This window comes from Quercus lobata, chromosome 11, assembly GCF_001633185.2.
Source record: "Quercus lobata isolate SW786 chromosome 11, ValleyOak3.0 Primary Assembly, whole genome shotgun sequence".
Taxonomy (NCBI): Eukaryota; Viridiplantae; Streptophyta; class Magnoliopsida; order Fagales; family Fagaceae; genus Quercus; species Quercus lobata.
The window spans coordinates 48223711-48247155 of record NC_044914.1 but is presented as its reverse complement, the minus strand read 5'-3'; the positions used below and the strand labels follow the sequence as shown (position 1 = coordinate 48247155).

General features: G+C 33.8%; 1 protein-coding gene and 2 pseudogenes across 2 annotated transcripts; all 3 read left to right on the top strand.

Moving 5' to 3' along the window:
• The first annotated feature begins 1793 nt into the window (after positions 1-1793).
• LOC115967023 lies at positions 1794-11490 on the top strand (annotated as a pseudogene).
• Positions 11491-11820: 330 nt separating this feature from the next.
• On the top strand, positions 11821-13433 carry LOC115967022 (annotated as a pseudogene).
• A 1863-nt stretch (positions 13434-15296) lies between these two features.
• On the top strand, positions 15297-22014 carry LOC115968161 (wall-associated receptor kinase-like 10). Of its 2 annotated transcripts, XM_031087462.1 has the most exons (3): positions 15297-16259; positions 19680-19811; positions 20603-22014. In XM_031087462.1, exons 1-3 carry the CDS (start codon positions 15395-15397, stop codon positions 21805-21807), a joined length of 2202 nt encoding a protein of 733 aa, XP_030943322.1. In that variant the 5' UTR covers positions 15297-15394; the 3' UTR covers positions 21808-22014. The 2 variants fall into 2 exon arrangements, with proteins under 2 accessions (XP_030943322.1, XP_030943323.1); XM_031087463.1 differs by lacking the exon at positions 19680-19811 and having other exon boundaries at positions 15298-16259.
• The last annotated feature ends 1431 nt before the right edge of the window (positions 22015-23445 follow it).

Sequence of the window (23445 nt, the reverse complement as noted above, 5' to 3'; positions counted from 1 at the left end):
GAAGCCATGAGTGAGAATGAAAAATGAGAACAAACTCTGTTTGGGAACTGAGAAAATGAAAGAAAATTCTCAAAACAAAGAAACTTGCTCTGATACCATGTAAAAAACTAGAGAGAAAGGTTGAAGAAACTGAAAACTGTTATTGATAATCACCAATTTCAGGCGTGCAAAGTTGTTACAAATAATTAGCGACAGCTCCTTATATATACACAAAAACAGAGACTAGCCTTTCCCACCTAAAATAACCAACTAACAGACTTATTATTATTATTATAACAAATCAGATTTTGACACTTGGCTTCTTCATTGCTTGACAGCTGTCTCCAATTTCTTTTTCTTCTTTCCTTGACACGTGGACTGCCTTTATCTCTTTCTATTACTTTCTTCTTTGCTTTGCACGTGCTATTAGTATTTGCTTCTTCAATTTTAACAATAGGGCCACTATTGAAATGTTTAATGTCCATGTGCCACCATCATGTATATATATGCTTGATGGTATGCACTCGCAACATTATGCCGTGGCAGTTGTCATCATATATCGTTCTCAAAGCATGGGACTTGGTGTCATCATGATCAAATGCTCCTTCTTGGATGTTTTATCCCTTAGTGGTGCATTAGGATCAATTTATGAGGGAATTATAACATACTGAATGTTAAAGCATTGATGTTGTGCTTGCATTGAAGAAGTTCGAACAATTTTTACAATTATTATCATTAATTAGCAGATTCTTCCTTGAAAGTCCTCATCGAAACTTGTCCAAGATTATGTTCAATTCTTATAAACTTAAAAAATTTACAGATTTTGCTACAGGTGTTTGCGCACAAACTAGAAGAAATGCACAAGTTAACGTGAAAATAAGAATATTATAGTGCACAAATTATCCTAAGTTACGCAGATTCGAGTACGAGTATGAGTATGATACGGGTATGGGTATAGGGTACAACACATCTAGAGTATGACTATTAATTAATTACTTAATATTTATTTTATGTGTAATTTAAATATTTTTAGACATAATTTATGTTTATTTTCGGTTTAAAAATTATGTAACAAAAAAAAATGCTTGAAAACGTATCTAAAATTAATATTTATATGATGTCAAGGAGGTTTGGAGTAATTTGTAATTATTTATGTGCTCATGGGGTTTATTACTATTACTATTATTATTATTATTATTATTATTAGGAAATTCTGATTTTGGGTTTGAGAATTTTATATAGTAGAATTTTTTTTGGGTTAGGCTGTTGGTATATTTTTGTTGTGGGCTTGGCTCGAGTTGAGTTAAATTTCAATCTGGGCTTTAGTGTGAATGTGTTGGGTTGTTGGGTCATGTCTATTCGGGCTTGGTTGTTTGGGTTTAAAGGTAAATAGAACCGGACCAATATTTTTTGATCTAGAACATTCTCTCTCTCTCTCTCTCTGTGAAGGCCATGGCAGAAAGCTATGCGCTCTGCCCTCATCGATATTCGCCACCGGCACCATAGGCGGTGGTTCTCTATCGATTTCCCTCTCTCAATCCCGCCCTCTCTCTCTTGATTGATCTTCTCTGTCTCACTTTCTCTATCTATCACGACTCAAACCCCAAAATCGATTCAAATTTTAAAGCTTACCGGCAGAACATTGGCAAGGGCGGAATGGCTTCACAGGAGGGAGAACTCAGAGAACAGAGCAAGAGAGGTTGAATATCTTCCTTTTTTTTTTTCCCTCTCCCGTGTCCGGGATGAACCCGATGTGTCGTGATCGTGTCTGGGCCGTACTCGGAATAAAATTTTTTTTTTCTCACTGGTACGCGATGGGTACGTTTTCTGGGCGTGTATTACCAGTACCCGTGTCGGACACGGGTACTTAGCCAATTTTGGCGTGACCGTGCAACATATAAATTATCAAGCAAGAAATGTAAAAGATTACAACTTTCTTGATTGCATAAGAACACAAGTACAAGGGAAATTAACTTACAAACCTAAAATCTTCTACAAGCCTAAGGATTACCTGACATGCCTAGATAAAAGTTTCTTGATAGAGATCTGAAATTTTCTGTTGTCATCTCTTTGTGATGGTCAAGGACCATTTTCCTTGTAGAATTCACTTTCTATTAATAGACACAAGTGATAGTTATTTCCAGCCCATAACTTTTTTTTCTTGTATAATTTCCAGCCCATAACTACCCACATATCAATGGAAATGGTGATTATTTGTAGCAATTAACTACCATTATTTCCTTGTGTTTACAAGTGTCATATTCTTACCAAATGATGATCTGACATTTTTTTTTAAATGATGTGGAATTTCTTTTTATTAAAAAACTTACAAAATTAAATTTACACATAAAAAAAAAAAATGTGAAAATATCATTTTAGTTCTTATATTTTGGGATTATAATTAATTTGGTCATTACATTTTGGTAATAGTCAATTTAGTCTCTATTATTTTGAATTAACAATCAATTTCATCCCTACTATTAATTTACTAACAGAAAATGTCTACATGATAAACGGTGTAAATTGTTGGCACACTTGGAGTCTATGTGGCAACTAAAATAATAATAAAACTTTTTTATTAACTTCAAACATTTCCACGTTGTTGAGGGTTATTTTTGATAATCCAAGTAGAAAGAAGAAAGCCCAGCGACAAGGGCAACAAAGAATTAACAAACAAATGGAAAAATCATTAAGCCCAAGCGATAGGAATAATGGATCAGAGGCTCATGAAATAAACAGATGGGCTTTGAAGAGGCAAGTGGGCTTAAAGAAGTCCGGAAAGAGAGAAATAGCATACCCATGGGCAGACAAAGTAAGAAAAGTGAGAAAGGGCCACTACAGACCCAAAGTAATGCAAACAAAGAAAGTAAGGGGTTAATGGCAGACCCATAAACCTCAATGATGAGAATAAGGTAATTGGGTCAGGGAAGCCCAATGAAGTTAGTAAAAGCTCATGGGAATGCGGAGTTAGTAAAAGGGTCAAAGAAGCCCAAAGAAAATAAGTGGGCCAAGAATGCCCAAGAGGAAGACAAAAGAGACACAGGAACCCATAAGTAGGAAAACCAATGATCATACCAAGCCACTGGGGGAAAGAGTAAACGGCTAGCCTAAAGAGGCCCAGCAAAATTGAGTCATTACAGTAGGAGTGATAGAGTAATATGGCAGGAAATGAGGGTAATCAATAAATGGGCCGAAAGAAATGTTAAGCCCAGTATTAAATAAAGCCTAGCTCCTCAAGGGAGCAGAAAATCGAAAAGCAACTCACATAAAAGGTCAAAAGGAACGGACGGCAAACTATGCAGGCAAGCCTCTAGACCACGGCAGGCGAATGACCAGCAGACAGATTTTGGATACACATGGAAGGGAGGCACGTGCAAGGCCTAGGCACCACCAGCTTGTACCCAGCCAATATAGGGCATGCTGAGGTTATGGGTCAGAGGTAAGAGGGCATGGTTTAGTGGTGGGGAGAGGGGAAAAAATATATTTTTGAGGTTCCGGCTCAGGCTCTTTTGGGGGAAGTGTCCTGCTGGGATGACATACTACCCAAAAAAAGCAAGCTGAGTTGGAATCACTAGGTGCATGTCATGAGGGATAGGGAGAGAGAAAGAACCCAGACCGTAGTAGGAAAGGGTGTCACGGCAGATAAACAAACAAAAATACCCTTCTTTGTCTGGTGATGGGGGATGGCACACAGACGGACCAGTTGTGGTCAGCTAGTACACCTAAATCAGACAAAGGAGATTAAGGGCTTACACAGTAAAATCCGGTCACGGCAGGCATTATAAAAAGAGAACCTGCCATGAACAAAAAACAGAGCAACAGTTGGAACCATAACTAAGAAATAGGAATTTGAAAAGAGAGACCAGGAAATAGAAAAGAAAGGAGTGTGAGGGAAAGAAAGAAAACAACCAAGAAGAAAATAGAGGAAGAGTTAGAACGGTAGGCATGCACCGGTAGATTGATTCCCTCTCTCTCTCACAAATCTTACTCTCTGTCAAAACCAAAAGGAGCCCTTATGTATCAACCATTCAGATCCGTTTCCCTCAAGATAGTTAATCTCCATGGCAGGACTTTCTTGAGAGATTAATTGCGTTGAGAAGAAACGTTCTTTCCTCTCTAGTTTTGCTCTTACGGACCAGATTTAAGCTGATTTCTTCATCTTCTGATTAACCCATACATATTACTATCTGCTCCCTTTTATTCTTTCTTTTTTGTAAAAGTGATTATTATTACTGTGATTGTGTTTGGGGATCATTTGGTCATTTCCTCCTAAGTAGCCAGATATTTTATTTTTTGTTATTATGTCTGTCTGCCACAACTTATCTGAAACAGCTCTGCCTGCCACAAGCACATTCCTAGCAAACCAGGCATAGTTTGCACACAAGTCGGACCAAATTGAGTTGCAGTTGGACCGGTCCCAACTCCCTTATCCAGAAAACTTGGGCCTAGTGCAGCAGGAAGCAACCCAACACTACTAACACAGCCCACCACTTACAATTCAGTAATTAATTTATCAATTTAAAAGATTTTTTTTTTTCAGATCTAAAATACACTGATCTTGAACTAAACCCAGAAAATCAAACCCAAATCAACTTTCACGAATCTCAGTTCTTCAATTCTCACCTATACACATAGTTGTCAAATTGTGAATCGTATTGTAATTCGATTTTTGATTTTTTTTATTTTTTTTTTATTTTTTTTTTTGTATCGTGTATCATATCGAATTTACAATCGCATCATGAATCGATTTTATACACTAATCTTGAACTAAACCCAGAAAATCAAACCCAAATCAACTTTCACGAATCTCAGTTCTTTAATTCTCACCTATACACATAGTTGTCAAATTGTGAATCGTATTGTAAGTCGATTTTTGATTTTTGATTTTTTTTTTGGTATCGTGTATCATATCGAATCGTACAATCGTATCATGAATCGATTTTTGATTTTTGATTCCCTACTTTTTTATTGTGAATCGTATCGTACCATCGTGTGGCTCAACCTTCATCTACAATTTCTCTTTCTCACAATGGTACCGGTCTCTCTTTCCCATCTCCTTGTAGCTATCCACAGTCCAAAATCAACCATCTATAATCCACTACCAAATAAACCCCAAATCCAAAAATATTCAATCAAGTAATCAATACAAAAGCATGGAGAGAGAGAAACTAGCATATGCCGATTACCCACTAATCTTCTTCTACACAATTACACAAAGCCAAAACCTCAACGTTGAAATCTAAACTTAATCACTACTCTTTGTGTAAGCTGTTGGACTAGTGGAAGAAGAGGGGCCCATCAAGGCCTTGGTGCTTTCCGTTAAGGAATCGACTGAGTTGTTTGGTAGGGTTGAGTGGTTTTTCCATGGCAGGTTTAGCAGAGGCTAAGTTCTTGTTTGGACTTTGGAGTAGCCTTTGTAGACTTGGAGAAAAATGAGCTCTTGAGAATTTCTTAGAACGTTATCGTTGTAATGTGTGTGAATTTCAATAAGTATTTTCGATTATTTATATAATAAATTTTCAATTGGGTTGGTCGGCCTAGATTCCTAAAGTGAAGAACTAAGATTTGTGAAAATTGATTTGGGTTTGATTTTCTGGGTTCGGTTTAAGATTAGGGTGTTTCAAATCTGAATTAATTTTTTTTAATAATTTCTTTAAAATTAATAAATTAATTACTGACGTGGAATTGGTTGAAGTTAATAAAAAAGTTTTATTATTATTTTAGTGGCCACATAGGCTCTAAGTGTGCCAACAATGCACACCGTTTGCCACATATACATTTTCCACTAATCAATTAACGGTAGGGACCAAATTCACTGTTAATTCAAAATAACAAGAACTAAATTGACTATTATCAAAATATAGGAACCAAATTGACTGTGACATAAAAATATAAGGACCAAAATGGTGTTTTCACCAAGAAAGAAAGAAACTAGACCCATTCAAATTCAAATCTTTATCCTAACCCATTACAAAAAAAAAAATCTTCATTTGCAATCTGATTTATTCATCAATACAATATTTATAGTCACCAGCAGCAACAGTACCTGCACTTCAAGGCCTACCTGCACTTTTTTTTTTTCTTCAAGGCCTTCCTGCACTTCACCCATGGTGGGTCAACGTTCGGCTCAAGGACAAGGTACTAGAGGTCTAGAATGATCGATGGTGCCACATCGGATGAGGACAAGGTGACTCCAATGTACAAGATTGAAGATATATGGGAGCTTCTTAGATCATGCGAGTATTGTGAATGAGGTCTCAGAGTTTATACTCAAGCCCCTTAATAAGAAAAAAAGGTATAATTGTGATTATGAATTTGTGTTTTTGTTTGTGTTTTTGATTTGTGGTGTTTGGATTTAAGGATTGGGTTGGGTAGTAGATCTGTGGGATTCTTGAACTCTTGGGGAATTTATATTTTATATGTTTGTTTTTCTATTTGGTTGCTAGGAAAGTAAGGGCAAATAAAGAATAAATAATAAAGAATAAAGAATAAAGAATTTGGGTTTTGGGTATTTGGTTGTTGGGAAATAAGTTTTTTGATTTTTGTTGTTTTAAGCTTTGTTTGATGAATAATCTTTTTCTAAATTTTTTTGTAATTATCTAATGCAGCTCAAGATGTTAAGAATTGTGCGAATTGAGTTGTTTTATTACGTTGAAATTATCTTTAAATCCATACAATGAAAAACATCAACCCACCATGGGTGAAGTGCAGGTAGGCCTTGAAGTGTAGGTACTCTTGCTGTTGGTGATTGTAAATATTGTATTGATGAATAAATCAGATTGCAAATGGAGTTTTCTTGTACTGGGTTAGGATAAAGATTTGAATTGGAATGGATCTAGTTTCTTTCCTATGTGTAAATTTAATTTTGTAAGTTTTTAATATAAATAAATTTCACATCATTTAAAAAAATTCCAAGTCATTATTCCGTTAGTCACGTAAGCAACACCACTAACAAAAGATAACCGAAGGACTTATATTGCTCATCTTGAAAACTTGAGGGATCAATTGCACTCATTTGAAACTTGAGGGACCAATTGCACACATAGGGTAAACTACAAGGACTAATAATGTAGTTTCGTTGTTTATTTTCATATAAACAATAGTGATGAAATCAAGAAAATCAATGAGCCGATCATCCAAACGAGATCCAGAAGACTTAGAAGAAAGAACACACTTTTAGAGTGCATTGATATGGTGCTAGCCAAAGATCCTCCAACACTCAAGTTAGAACCTCACAATAATCCCAATAAACTTAATTTGAAAGTGCAAGAGTTAGAGTCTATTTGGTTAGGGTGAAAAAGTGAAAAGATAGAAAATAGAGAAGGGGTGGAAAAGTGAGTGGATAGAAAATGGAGAGAGGATGAATAGATTTAAATTTTCTCTCATGGTGTTTTGTTAGGGTTGGAAAAGTGAAGAGATAGAAAACTATCTTGTTTGGTTGAGGAGAAAAGTGAGAAGATAGAAAAGGTATTTTATATGAATTTACTCTTATGTCCTTATTACGTTAAATAAGGAAAATATTACTTATTATCAATTAAAATTACATAAAAAACTATTTTGTTTAGTTGAGGAGAAAAGTGAGAAGATGGAAAATGTAGTTTATATGAATTTACTCTTATGTCCTTATTACATTAAATAAGGAAAATATTACTTATTATCAATTAAAATTACATCTTATAAAAATTAATACATTACTCATATTATATTATTAGGCAAATTAAAATTTACCCTCCTGTGGTTTGGCCGAAATTTAAGTTGTCAATCTGTGGTTTGAAATTTAGTATTTTACCCATATGAGGTTAATTCTGTTAAAGTTCTGTAACCCACCTATGGCTTTTCCGTTAGAAAACAACTTTTAACATCAAAATATAACATAAAATAGATTAAAAAGCTAGGGTTTGAAGATACCTTCTCTTGGCATTGAAAAAAAAAATTTTGACAAGAAACTCGAGAGGGAATAAGTCAGTCCTACGGCTTAATGGTTAAAAAAAAAAACTTCAGAAACATATTGAAAGAAACCCACACCCAAATCAGACCAAAATTCAATTTGTAACTAATTTGAAAATTTCACGGAAACCCACACCCAAGCATCTACTTGCACTAATGAAGCTAGGTTCGCTGAAGTGAAGTTGGATAGAACATTCGTGATTTTCTATTCTCAAATCAAATATGTCGCCAATTACCAAGTGGTCTGATGGCACTTCCTTAGGTACTGATTTCTAACTATTAAAAAATAAATAAAAATTAGATGAGTGTGTTGCAAGACAGCTAGAGCATTCACATGGACAAAATTTTAGTGTGTTTATTTAATAACAATACTTAAGTTTTTTTCTTTTAGTTAAATCATAGCAACAATTTTTTTTTTTTGTTTGGTTAATTATTCTATGTTCACAAATTCATCTATTCTTCCAAAATTATTAGGCTTTGACACTCACAAATTTTCTTGTAAACAATCAACAGTGAAATTCTCTTTTTTCTTTTTTCTTTTTTTCTTTTTCCTCATCCTAGCCTCTAGATTTGATGTTAAAAGTTGTTTTCTAATGGAAAAACCGTAGGTGGGTTACGGAACTTTAATTGAACTAATCTCAGATAGGTAAAGTGTCAAATTTCAAATCACAGGTAAGCAACTTAAATTTCGGCCAAACCATAGGTGGGTAAGTTGTAATTTTCTCTATATTATTTTATTTTTCTTTGTTATTATATTTATATAGTTTTTATAAAACAAAAAAAAAAAAAAAAAGCACAAATTTGATGTTGAACAATCAAAAAAAAGAAAGGGAGGAGGGGGAGGCAGGGAAATGACGTCAATAGAAAAAGAGAGAACACGAAAGAAGAATGGAACATAGCAGGAAAGAAAGAAAAAGACGAAAAAAAAAAAAAAAGTAAAGAGAGAGAGATAACATTAAAGTTGAGGGTACAGAAGTAATTAATAAGGCTTAAGCAAAATCGCTTATATTTTCTCCCCAATTTAGGGAGATAGAATTTTGTTGGCCTGGAAAGAAAACTGTTGGACCCACCATTTTCTCCCCAATTCCACTCCCACTCAATAAGGAAAAGGTTTTGTTGCATACTAGTATACAACAATTGCTTCATAATGGGTTATGTGGTTGCAAAAAGAAAGCAATATGTGTACAAGGGTCATGTGCAATGCACATGATCAAGTGGGCCCTTGGACACATGTGCAATCTTTTTGTTGCCACATAACCCATTATGCAGCAATTACTGTGTTTCTCACAAATGACGTCAAACTAATGATACATGTGATCGTCAATTGAACTCTTCGTCTAAATTGAGTGGAAAACTGAACTAGACTTGTAAGTAAGCAATGAAACACTAAAATGATGACACCAAGGTGGTGCCTACCAATAATCCTTCAATGATTAAGTTAGACTTTAGGATTGTTGTGTAATTTGCTGAAAAGGAATTCAAGTGATTGATGAGATTGTGTACCTTTTCATGTTTTCGGAAGGTGGCTTATATAGCCTTCTTCTTTGTAACTGTTAGACCCTTTATTAAGGTGTCTTTAAGTTAGTTGTAACATTTCCGGTGGCTTCATTGTATTTCATCGATTATGGGATATTTATTTATGCTGTTAAATGTTGTCTTTATCATCAATATAGAACTGACAATTTTAATGCCTTATCCATCAATCATCACTCACTTTCTCTATATTTTCATTAAAAGACAAAACTTAGGTATAGAACCTTACGTGCTGTTCCTTAGATTCCTCTTTTAAGATTTAGTCATGTGGCTATTTAATTAAAAAATATACTTTCATTCCATGAGAAAAAATTCACATGACAGAATTTTAAAAAATGAACCTAAGGAATAGCACCTAGGTATTGTACCCAAGTCTTGCTTTTCATTAAATACAATAGTGCCAAACTATGCTTTTTTTTTTCTTTTTTTTTCTTTTTTTGGGTGAAAAGGAAATACTTCATAAACTAAGAACCAGAAACAAAAACTATGCTATGCTCATACAGCATTCTAGCAACATCTAAGCTCAATAGCAGAGTGACGTCTGCTGGTGGTGAATCAAATACAAAAAAATCACAAGACTTTAAGTGATTGGTCTTGATTTGAGGTATATCGGAACCTTTAGAAACTAATGTCTTTTTTTTCTATTGTGTTTTATCCTCCATCTACGACTCACTTTTAGAGTATCATTCTCTTTGATTACTACCTTTTATCCTCCATTTTCTTTGATTATTGCTTGTCAATGTAAGTTAACATACTTTTGTCAAAGAATAGTTTGTCCAGCCTTTTGGCGTTCAAAGAAGTTGTCACTATTTTATTCAAAACTATTATAAGTAGGTATTAGCACAGGCATTGGGCTATTATTTCTATTTATTGGTGGATGGTGGTCATACAAAGTGGTAAAAAAGGAAGAATATTAAGCGCAAGGAGAAGTTCTTCAAACACAATGGTGGTTTATTATTACAACAACAATTGTCTTCAAGTGAAGTGACTGTTGAGAAAACCACCAAATTGTTTAATTCAAAAGATTTGGAAAAGGCCACTGATAATTTTAATGTGAATAGAATTCTTGGTCAAGGAGGACAAGGCATTATTTATAAAAGGTATGTTGATAGATGGGAAAATTGTTGCAATAAAAAAGTACAAGGTAATTGATGAAGGAAAACTCGAAGAATTCGTTAATGGAGTTGTCATTCTTTCACAAATTAACCATAGGAATGTGGTTAAACTACTTGGTTGTCGTTTGGAGACTGAAGTTCCTCTGCTAGTTTATGATTCATTCCTAACGGAACTCTATCCCAATATCTCTATGACCAAAATGAGGAGTTTCTAGCAACATGAGATATGCGCTTACGAATTGCTACAGAAGTTGCAGGAGCTCTTTTCTACTTACACTCAGTAGCTTCTACACCCATTTACCATTGGGACAAGACTACAAACATTCTCTTAGATGATAAGTACAGAGCAAAGTAGCAAATTTTGGGACTTTAAGATCCATTGCTGTTGATCAAACTCAACTAACCACAGTAGTACAGGGCACTTTTGGATATTTGGACCCTGAGTATTTCCAATCAAGTCAGTTTATAGAAAAGAGTGATGTTTGTAGTTTTGGTATTTTCCTTGTTGAGCTCTTAACTAGAGAAAAAGCAATTTCTTCTACAAGGACACAAGAAAACAGAAGTTTAGCCACATATTTCATTCATTCAATGGAGGAGAACAATTTGTTTGATATTATTGATGCTAGAGTTATGAAGGACGCTAAAGAAGAATAAGTCATAGCAGTTGCAAATCTTGCAAAAATGTGCTTGAACTTGAATGGGAAGAAACGAACTACAATGAAAGAAGTTGCAATGTAGTTGGAGGTAGTCTAAACACTGCAAAAAAACTCTTAATGTTCAACAAAACTACAAAGAGGTTGAATATGTCAGAATTGAAATGCACGAGCAATGGGATGATGTTTTTACATCAACAATGTTAGGTGCAGACAATGGTGTAGCTTCATCTTCTGGCTCCCGCCCACTATTATCTTTTTAATTAGGTTGAAGTAAAAGCTTTCATCGCTGTATTTATTTAGTTTCATCTTGTGATGCTATATCTTTAGCTTCTTCTTCTCTTTTTTTATTTTTTATTATTTTTTTTTGGTGTATTATAAAACTCATTTCGTGGAATTAGTTCTTAAGGTGGATTAACCTTACGCTCTTATGGTTGTACAATATAGCAAAAAGTCTGCATTTTGGTATTATAAGAATCCATTAGTATTATATAGATAAAATGATATGCCTTTCAAATTATTGGTGTCAATAGCATTCTATGTGCCTAAAAGAGTTACAATAGTCATAATATGGTCGATCCCATATACCATACATGTCCAAGGCCTCTCCTTGTACTTCGAGCACCCACTGCATGATTGTATTTTCTTGAAATTGGAAGTTTCTGTTGTTGCACTTTCCATTGATTAAACAGTTTTCAATTGCCTTTTCTTGCATTAGTTGTGGGATTTTCCTTTTCTTCTTTTTTAATTGAAAAAAGTCAATAACTTATAGAAGACTAAAAGTCTCTTTTTTTTTTTTTTGGCTGAATACATTAGATGTGTCATTTGATAGACCTGTTGTTTGATTAGTATTATTTAAAACAAATTATAAATGATATTTAAAATAGCTTTATTTGCTAATAGATTTGGACGGAAGAATCATTTTAACAAAATGGCATACAAAACTATTAAAAATGAAACTCCAAGGACTAATTTGACATTTACGGCACACATCCTCTGTGTGTGTGTATACATATATATGTATATGTATGTATTGGTTAGAAATGGTCATATACTACCGTCCAACCTCCTAAACTTGAACCCGCCTTCAACCCCTAGGTATTATGTACCTTGCAAGGTACCACTTTGACCAAATGTTGGTGATCTTAAGTCGATTTGAGCCATATAAACAATAGCATTTAAAGTTTCAATTGCGACTATTCTTTTTTGTTATAGTGCATATTTTTTCTGGGTGTGAACTATGAGTAAATAGCTCAATTTGATTTTGATATTTTAGGATTGATTTATGTATAATTGTATGCAGAGAGAAAGTTAAAAACATTTGAAATTGGAGCATTCTCATTAGGAGTTGCAAAAAAAATGCTATTTTGATACATCAAAAAAACTACTTTATTATTTTAACCCACCATTTTACAATTCAGTGTACATCACATCTTCTATTCTTCCATTCTATATATTAAAATAATATATACAAATATTGAAAAAATATTAAAAAAACCAACACTAAAGCATTTAAAACCAACAGTGTCACCTTTTGAATAAACAAATAATAAAAAAATTTGCAACATGCTACAGTGCAATTCCATAAATGAAATTGCATTGTAGCACGTTGCAAAAAAATTTGAGATTTGGAGCATCTCACAAAGCATGAATATTGGTGTTTGGTGTGCCAAATGCCAAAAATTTGGCATTTGACACACCTGATATGATGCTCTTATAACCTTGTGGGAGAAGAATGTTCAAACTCATGCCAAAGAGAAAGTCTCTAGGCTCCACTTTTACTTTCATGACACACTATCAGGAAAAAACCCAAGTGCAGTGGAAGTAGTTGAAGCATCAATGACTAAGAAATCGCCCAACTTGTTTGGACTACTAAACATCTTTGATGACCCATTAACAGAAGGGCCTGAACCCATCTCCATGCTTGTGGATCGAGCTCAAAGTCTATATGGGTTCGCTGGCCAACAAGAATTGTAGGCCTACTTTTGGCCCTGAACTTGTTTTCACAACTGGGAAATTCAACGGTAGCAGTCTCACTATTTGGGGCAGGAATGCAATGTTTCATCCAGTCCGTGAGATGCCAATTATAGGTGGGATTGGTGCTTTCCGGTTAGCATGTGGATTTGTGCAAGCAAAGTCACATTTTTTCAATCTTACCTCTGGGGATGCTCTTGTGGAGTACCATGTTGTGGCTAGATATTATTGAGCTATATTAATGGAGTCTATATTCTCTTTCAAAGGACCACATAGTGTTTGTTCATTTCAATAACAAATTCGTCTACTTTATTGGGACTTTGTCAATTTGTTGGAATCTTTTAATGTTTTGCATTGATGGACATTTTGGGTTTCGAGAATTGTTAGTGAGATACATTTAAAATTGATATAGATTCTGCAAAATCAAATGGCTTTATCTTGACTTGAGTCTTGACTTTTTATTTTTATTTATTTATTTTTTTAAAAATGACTTATATATTTTTTGGTTTTAAGTTATAAGCCCATCTCACCCAGAATTTTCTCGCTAAAGAAATACCATCTGAAACGTTAACTTATATTATTTTCCTATACAAGTGGGGTCCAACAGCTGACTCATTAACATGTGCTGCCTAGCTCTTGTTATGAATTTAATAAAATAAAATTATTGTAACTACTTATAAAATAATTGTTTAATTTTACATTAAACATTTGAACTTTTATTTGTTTTTTCTTTTTTTTTGAAGTGGGTTTGATAATGGTAAAGTGAGAGAAAGTGAGTTTGATATTTCTTTTTTAGAAGTGAGTTTGATTTTGGTAAAAAAAAAAAAAAGAGATAAAAAGTAAAATACTAATAATGTAAAATTGGGGGAGAAAAAAAATTAAAAAAAAAAAAGTGAAATTGAGGAAAATGTGGGGGAAAGACCTACCACTTCAACAAAGAAACCAATTTTCACGCCAGAAATAAAAGTTATTTTTTACCATTTTCCTAAGCAAGTGGGCCCATGGCTCATTTACCGGTGCTGCCGGACTCCAGTTAACAAAACTTTTAGATATTTTTATCATTTTGTTGTAAAAGAAGTGATTGACCACTTCAACAAACACAGCTACCATGTTCAACAAGCACAGCTACCATGTTCAACAAGCAGTCATTTACACGTGTAGCCTTGTATCTGTCCTCCTATTATCTGCTCTACTAGAGCTCATTCCTAAACATATTCTTATAACTTTTTTTTGGTGAAATATTCTTATAACTTTTTTTTTTTGAAAGGAAATATTCTTATAACTTGAAACCATAGTTTAGAAATCATCAAATTATAATAAAATAACACGAACAGATTCTAAGTCTTTGATGGATTTTTGAACTTTCCTCAGATTTATGAACATGCCTAATAAAACTTTAAAAAGGTAGCTTTTCATATCTAATGGGCTCTTTTTTTGATAGGCAGAAGTTAGACTTTAAGTCCAAAACATTGTAAGTAGTAAATACCCATGAAAAAAAGGAAACTCTAATTATTTTAGACTTGGGTACCCTTCTCTTTTTTGTTTATACCATATATTCTTAGTGCTTCTTGATTGTTAATAATGTCATGATTTGTGATCTCCAATATTATCAGCCACAACTAGAATTGTGCAATAACTCACTCAATTCACTCAAACCGCTCGACTTGCATCGCTCCACATTACCCTCACATGGATATGATATTTATTTCCAAGTTGATAGATTAAACTATTAAAGTGATGGATCAGGTTGCTTGGCGAGTTAAGTTTTTTAAACCGCCAAAACTTGAGCCAACATACCTATCTATATATATATATATATATATATATATATATTCATTTTCCGTAAGTTTATATATCTCATATCTAAGTTTTTTTTAATAAAATTTATTAACTAAAACTTACCCACCAAATCCAACCTACAGACACCCTTAACCACAACATATGGTAGAGAAAGTCCTAATGTTAATAGGACATGCACTACTAAAGTGACCAGATTAAAAGCCACGCGTCAATATGGGCTGCTAGTCTTTTGCTGACTTCGATGTTGACTTTGGTCTTCTATCCAATTTCCATAGAAATATTTAGAATTTTTATTTTTATTTTGTGGTGGCTTATCATAAGAAGTCAGGGCTTAGCCTTGCTGTTTCACACTGATACTCATCATCATCATCACAGAGAGAGAGAGAGAGAGAGATGGGTATGACGGTGGGAATGGTGTTTTTGTTGTGGTCAATGAATGTATTTATAGAAGCAGTGGGTTTGGGAAACAGTTCATGTAGTGGAGCAGCAGCAGTTTGTGGGAACGTTACAATTCCATACCCTTTTGGAATTGAACCTGGTTGCTACATTGACGATTCGTTTGCGATAGATTGCAACAACACTCTTGGCTCTCCCAAGCCTTTCTTAAGAAAATTAGATCTGGAGGTGCTGGACATTTCATTAGAGGGCACACTTCGCGTCAACTATCCTATGTCATGGTGGTGTCCTTATGGTCGTAGCACACTAAATGTGAGCTTAGCATCAAGTCCCTTTGTCTTCTCAAAATTGAGAAACATATTCGTTGCCATGGGTTGTGCCAACGTGGCTTATCTTCTATCCAGTGATGGCTCAAATAGCTCATTAAGTATATATGGTGGGTGCATGTCCGTTTGTGAAAAAGACACCATACAGTCAAACGGCAGTAGCTGCAATGGCATCGGCTGTTGCAAAACTACAATCCCTTCAGATCTCGATGTGTTTACCACAAATATACAGTCAATGGGCAGAGCATCTTTTGAAAGAACCGAAGATTGCAAGTATGCCTTCTTAGTAGATCAGAAGTGGTTCGAGGAAAATTTAACAAGCCACTTTGAAGTCCAAAAAATGTCTCACGTTCCGGTGGTATTAAATTGGGAAATAAATGCAAACTTATCTTCTCTTGTAATGGGAAGTAATTCATCTCACTCAACCTGTCAGTTTGCAAATCGTTCTTCGTCATTGGGTAATATGAGTTCAACTTTTACATGTTCTTGCGACTCCGGCTTTGAAGGAAATCCCTATCTTGTTGATGGATGTCAAGGTACACTTCTCGCACTCTATTAAATCTATTTATTAATAAATTAATTGTATGTTTCATTTTCATAGACAAATAAAAATGATTAAATTAATTAATTTTGATGTTGTCACAAAATTTCATTTATATTTTGAGTGAACCATAAAATTTCATTTTGGATATGACAAAGTTGTAGATATATTTTTGTGTCACGACTAGGACATAAGTGACTATAAATGCTGAAAAAAAAATGTGGGTCTATTTGAAAGTGATGATTTATCAATCAAAATTGTACATATTATTAAGTTGTAGAAAAAATTATGACAAGTATTGTTTTCCAAAAAAAATTATTTTGGTATATCATTTGTCAAAAATTATGTTTGATAATGTTAGGAAAAAAAAGGACGAAACTACACTATTGGTTTCTAAAGTTTACTCTGTGAGCGCAATTGGTCCCTTAAGTTTCAAATAAACACTATTGATCCTTAAAGTTTAAAAAATGAGTGGTGCTAGTCTTTCGGCTAATTTCTGTTAAAAATATTGTTTATGTGGCTAACAGAAAAGTGACGTGACATTTATTATTTTACTGCTTGCACTTATAAACTACGTGACAACTTAAGCGTCCTATGCCATATCAGCTTTTTAATTATAAAGTTGCCATGTAATCTTTAATTGGATTTTATTAATTCTTATGCCAAAAAAAAAAAGAGGATTGGCTTCGGCCCCTCAATCTCTCCTTCCTTATTTTCCCTTTCTTCGCTTCACCATTTTCCAATTTTCTAATCAAGTAGCCCGACCACCTCAAAGCCAACAATAATTTACTAGAAACTCTCTTAACAAAAATCCAGATATGAGTTGAAGAGAACCGCCTTTGAGGATACAAAGTCTTTTACGTAACTCTCTTTCTAATCTAAATTGATTGGCCACAAATCCTCTCTTGTTAACGAGAGTGGTCTAGTGTCAGGAGCAAGAAACCAACAAATATTTTGAGAGCAACAAAAGTGATAGGCAACAAAGATTCCCACAGTGACTACCATTGGTTCATTGTAGAGAAAGAAAAAGGACCAATTTTTTTTCAAATTTTTTTAAGGAAAATAAAACTTGAATATAATACATCAAACATTTGAAGATTTATAATGAAACAAATTTAAACATTTTTTCAAGCTATTTATGGATCCTTTGGAAACAAATCTGAATAAAGAAACATAAAGATCTTTAGGAGATAAGCAGTCGATGGACATTCATGGAGAATGGCGAAGGACAGAGCTTGTGTTGGCTACTACAGTGGCAACGAAGGCCATTTGGAGGAGTCGCTATGGCAGAGGAAGAGCGGTGATGATAATGACGGCAGCTGCAGCCACAGTGGTTGGGAGAATGGCTGTAAAGGAAGATGAAGTGCTTGGGTCACAGGAAGATATTGGAGAGTCTAAGATTTTTTTAGCAAAATAAAAAAACATAATGACTCACATGCCACTCATCAGTTTGTAAAAGCACTTGCAATAAACTGTAAAATATGTACCAGTTGTAAATAATTTTGTAATTTTCTATTAAAAATGCCACATCATTAAAAAAAATAACAATTCAGCATTCCATTAACCACGTAAGTAATACTTCTAAATGAAGTTAACCAAAGGACTAGTACCACATATTTTTAAAACTTGAGGGATTAATAGCGCTTGCTTGAAACTTGAAGGATTAATTGCGCTCACATGATAAATTTTAGGGACCAATAGTATAGTTTTGCCACAAAAAAAAAAGGAGTTTGACAAAGTATATTTATTTCTTCTACTTTGTTCCTGTTTGTTCTCTTCCTTTTTTAAGCCTATCAATCATCTTCAATAATAATAATAATAATAATAATAATAATAATAATTATTATTATAGAAAGTGGACTAATGGAATAAGTAAACGCTCGAGTTGTAGCCCTTTTTTCCCTCTCAATTTCCTCTTGAACTTTCAACTTAAGTAAAGCCTCTCGTAAATGAGAATAACGTGCATTTGACTACTATTACAAGTAAATTAAATTTTAAAGTAGGCTAAATTGTAAACAACACTCTTAAAGTTGGGATGTTTAGATTTTACACCCTAAAATTTCAAAATTTAGATTTTACCTTATGAAACTTGGGGGTATTTGGATTTTACACTCAGAAGTTTCTGAATTTGGATTTTAGGTTGTGTTTGGTTGAACGTAAAATATTTTTAAGTGAAAATATTTTCAAGAAATGAAAATATTTTCAAGTGTTTGGTTGCATTCCAAAAAATGCTTTGGAAAATATTTTCTAGTGTTTGGTTGTGTTGTTGAAAATACTCTAGAAAACCCATTTTTATCATGTTTCTCACATTTTCTTAGGATCCAAACAAATATTATTACAGAAAATCAAAATATATAAACAACACAAGAAACAAAAATCAAAACAAAAACATCATTTATTCACAAACTCAGTGAGAGGGGGAAGAAAAAGTGAGAGATTGAGGGACAGAGAGATAAAGAAAGAGAGAATCGGAGTGGATGGAGGCGGCGACGGTCAAATCGGGTGGGTTTGGGGGTGGAGTGGAGTGGGCTGGTGGTCGGTGTCGTCTAGATCGGAGATTGGTGGTGGCAGCCAGTGTGTTGGAAAGCCTGGTGGAGCATGGCCTACGGTCGGTTGTCAAGATCGAAGCTCGTTAATGCATGGCTGGCAATCGAAGAGGTGAATCAGTGATGAGGGAGGGGTGGGCTGAGATCTGGGTAGCTTGTGCTATCGTCTTCATCAGCATTTCTCATCTTGCTTTAAAAAACAATAAAAGCAATAGTTCTTTCCAACCTTGTACTTTCCTTACTATCCTAGTCTCTAGGCCTTGATGGTTTCTAGACTTCTAGTTTCTACCTTTGAAATTCCCTCATTGTTGGCAATAGGGTGGTTCCTTTGACTTTTCAAAAATCCTCCCACCCTCTTGTATTTTTGGTAAAAAAATAATTTTGGACATAAATTTAAATAATGGCCTCCTAAATTTCTACTAAAAACATGTAATGCATTTATATAGCTGACTAATATATTTTTTGTTCCTTCTAATTACTCTTATGTCATATCGAGCTCATTAAATTAAAGGGTAAATTCCCTATAATCTCTTATATTTATACCCTCTATTAGAACTTGTCACATCGAATATTTTTTTAAATCGTAGAATAAATAATTATATATATTAAAAAAAATCATAATAAATGCCTACTAATAGTTAATAAATATCATATTTATAAAAACAATAACATAAAAATAAAAAGATAAAAACTATATTTTGATGAATACTTTTTGGACATCAGACTGTTTAGTGACTAGTGACCAGTTGTATTATACAGTGGAAATGACTTTTTGGATGAATGTCAGTTTTGCATTGTCATGTTTTACTGTTGATAATTTTGAACATCTATTCTAATGTTGTGTTCGTTATTACATGCCACTATGTCAAATATTGATGAATGCGCAAATCCAAGATCATGTAGATTCTTCAATCTTCAATATCTCTGTGTAAATGTTCCTGGGGATTATTATTGTGTTTCAATTTCTGATCACAAGTCTCGTAACAAAATTATCATAATAGGTATGTCCTTTTACCCTCTGAGATCTACAATAATTGAAAAAAGATTTACCTAAAGTAGGAAGGTGGGTTCGGAACTCCAAATGGTAAAGGCATAGGGATAATATTTAATGAAGAATAACCCAATTGTTGCTTACTGTTTCCCTTTTGTCTCTTAATCTTTTTATGTTTTTAATACTTCTTTAGATGGCGACTCCCTTGAATCAAGTCAATTTTTAAACATTTCCTATTCATTCTGTCGACAAACCAATTGGTTACTAACAAATGGCATTATGAAGATGACCCACAAGTTGTTTTTATTTACTCAAAATAAATAAATAAATAAAGATGACCCACAACAAAACTCGAAAGAATTTATGCGAATTTTCAACAAATTTTCCAAGAATTTTAGAGTATCATTCTCTTTGATTACTACTTGTCAATGTAAGTTAACATACTTTTGTCACGGAATAGTTTGTCTAGCCTTTTGGTGTTCAAAGAAGTTGTCTCTATTTTGTTCAAAACTATTATAAGCTTTCGATTGGTCTTGACTCTTTAGGTATATTGGACCATTTAGAACTTAATGCTTGTTCTTTTCTATTATCATTTTTTTTTTTTTGCTAAACTTCTTTTCTATTATCTTTTATCCTCCATCTACAACCCACTTTTTGCGTATCTCTTTGATTACAACTTGTTAATGTAAGTTAACTACTTTAGTTATGGGATAGTTTGTCTAGCCTTTTGCCATTCGAAGAAGTTGTCCCTATTATAAGCTAAACTAGGAGTAATCTTTCTCATTTGATTGTGTTATACAGGTATTAGCACAGGCATCATTGGACTATTATTTCTGTTCATTGGTGGATGGTGGTCATACAAAGTGGTAAAAAAAAGGAAGAATATTAAGCGCAAGGAGAAGTTCTTCAAACAAAATGGTGGTTTATTATTGCAACAACAATTGTCTTCAAGTGAAGTAACTGTTGAGAAAACTACCAAATTGTTTAACTCAAAGGATTCGGAAAAGGCCACTGACAATTTTAATGTGAATAGAATTCTTGGTCAAGGAGGACATGGCACTGTTTATAAAGGTATGTTGATAGATGGGAAAATTGTTGCAGTAAAAAAGTCCAAAGTAATTGATGAAGGAAAACTCGAAGACTTCATTAATGAAGTTGTCATTCTTTCACAAATTAACCATAGGAATGTGGTTAAACTACTTGGTTGTTGTTTGGAGACAAAAGTTCCTTTGCTAGTTTATGAATTCATTCCTAATGGAACTCTATCCCAATATCTCTATGAACAAAATGAGGAGTTTCCAGCAACATGGGAAATGCGCTTACGAATTGCTACAGAAGTTGCAGGAGCTCTTTTCTACTTACACTCAGCAGCTTCTACACCCATTTACCACCGAGACATTAAGACTACAAACATTCTCTTAGATGATAAGTACAGAGCAAAAGTAGCAGATTTTGGGACTTCAAGATCCATTGCTGTTGATCAAACTCACCTAACCACAGTAGTACAAGGCACTTTTGGATATTTGGACCCTGAGTATTTCCAATCAAGTCAGTTTACAGAAAAGAGTGATGTTTATAGTTTTGGTGTTGTCCTTGTTGAGCTCTTAACTGGAGAAAAACCGATTTCTTTTACAAGGGCAAAAGAATGCAGAAGTTTAGCCACATATCTCATTCATTCAATGGAGGAGAACAATTTGTTTGATATTATTGATGCTAGAGTTATGAAGGATGCTAAACAAGAAGAAATCATAGCAATTGCAAACCTTGCAAAAATGTGCTTGAACTTGAATGGGAAGAAACGACCTACAATGAAAGAAGTTGCAATGCAGTTGGAGGCAGTCCAAACATTGCAAAAAACTCCTAATGTTCAACAAAGCTGCGAAGAGGTTGAATATGTCAGAACTGAAATGCATGAGCAATGGGATGATGTTTCTACATCAACAATGTCAGGTGCGGACAGTGGTGTAGCTTCATCTTCAAGGTCCCGCCCACTATTATCTTTTTAATTAGGTTGAAGTAAAAGCTTTCTTTGCAGTATTTATTTAGTTTCATCTTGTGATTCTATATCTTTAGCTTCTTTTGTTTTTCTTTTCCTTTTTTTTTTTCTTTTTTTTTTTGTGTTATAAAACTCATTTCATGGAATTAGTTCTTAAGGTGGATTAACCTTATGCTCTTATGGTTGTACAATATAACAAAAGTCTGCATTTTGGTATTATAAGAATCCATTAGTATTATATGGATCAAATGATTGTCCTTTCAAATTATTGGTGTCAATAGTGTCCTATGTGCCTAAGAGAGTCACAATAGTCATAATATGGTCGATTCCATATACCATACATGTCCAAGGCCTCTCCTTGTAGTTTGAGCACCCACCGCACGAATGTATTTTCTTGAAATTGGAAGTTTCCATTGTTGCACTTTCCATTGATTGAACAATCTTAAATTACCATTTCATTTTTTGTGTTCCTCTTGTGAAACAGAATGCCAAGAGAAAAAGAATCATTCATGCACACTAGGAATTGAAAATTTCTTGCATTAGTTGTGGGATTTCCCTCTTCTTCTTCTTCTTCTTCTTCTTTTTCACAAGTAGGTGGCAATGGAACACATACAAATCATTAATCTCCTCTATACAGTCTTTTAGAGCATGTGTTTGGTTTCCTTGATGTGATGAAAATTACAAACTCCCAGGAAATGTGATAGGTTTATTAGTGTTTTGCATGACATATATGGGAATTTAAGATTACCAAAGAAATTGCATTAGCACAATTCATGATAACTAGTTGCAAACCTTGCTATGCAAGCTGCAAATAACTTTTTTTTTTTTTTTTTAACTATAAATATGGAAACATTTAATTGTAGTTGGATGTACGACACATGTAATTCATTTGATTTTTAAATGTCACATGTGCTACAACTTACGACTAAATGATAAGATTTGTAGGTTGTAATAATATGTTTAGCAAAAAAAAAAAAATTGTACTGCATTAGTCAATTCATCCACGCGGTTAAATTCAATTGGGGAGTTTATACCTAAGTTCTACCCTATTGGAGTTGCATTGCCCAATGAAGCACATAGTTAAAATTAATTGTCTTTGAAATAGCACCATCTTTACAACTTTGGTCAATTCAACTGTTTAATTGAGTTCAATTGAGGAACCTAAGGTACAATTCCTAAAAATCTATATATAAGTTTTTCCTTTTAAATAATGCTATAAACACATAATTTTTCAGAATTGCTATATTGGCAAGGGACAAGGTTTTCCTCCAACTGTTTGCCATCTCTATATCTAGTTTACTTATAAGTTTTACTAGGTATGCCTTACATATGGCTTTAGGGCATCCTCTCAACAATTAAGAGATCCATTCGAGGAATGCGAAGACTAGTTGAAGTAAAGAGCCTCCCAATGTAATCTCCTTCAACTTGCTATGTAGCAATATTAGACTATCCATGCATATTATTTAAATAAGTCATATAACTCATTTGAAAATTCATGTGACTAAAAATATAAGTGAATAATTTCTTGGGGTAATTACACTCTCATCTCTTGAGATTTGAGGGAATGACACTTAATCCCAAACCTGAAGAGGAAAAACACTCACCCTTTTATTTATATTAGTAACGAAGTATTCTAAATTTCTATAAG

Excerpts from the sequence above, each read along its gene's own strand:
- LOC115968161 (XM_031087462.1), top strand. The coding sequence starts at position 15,395 with ATGGGTATGACGGTGGGAATGGTGTTTTTGTTGTGGTCAATGAATGTA. Across the intron at positions 16,260-19,679 it reads TCTTGTTGATGGATGTCAAG|ATATTGATGAATGCGCAAAT; the intron begins GTACACTTCTCG and ends CCACTATGTCAA. Across the intron at positions 19,812-20,602 it reads TAACAAAATTATCATAATAG|GTATTAGCACAGGCATCATT; the intron begins GTATGTCCTTTT and ends TGTGTTATACAG.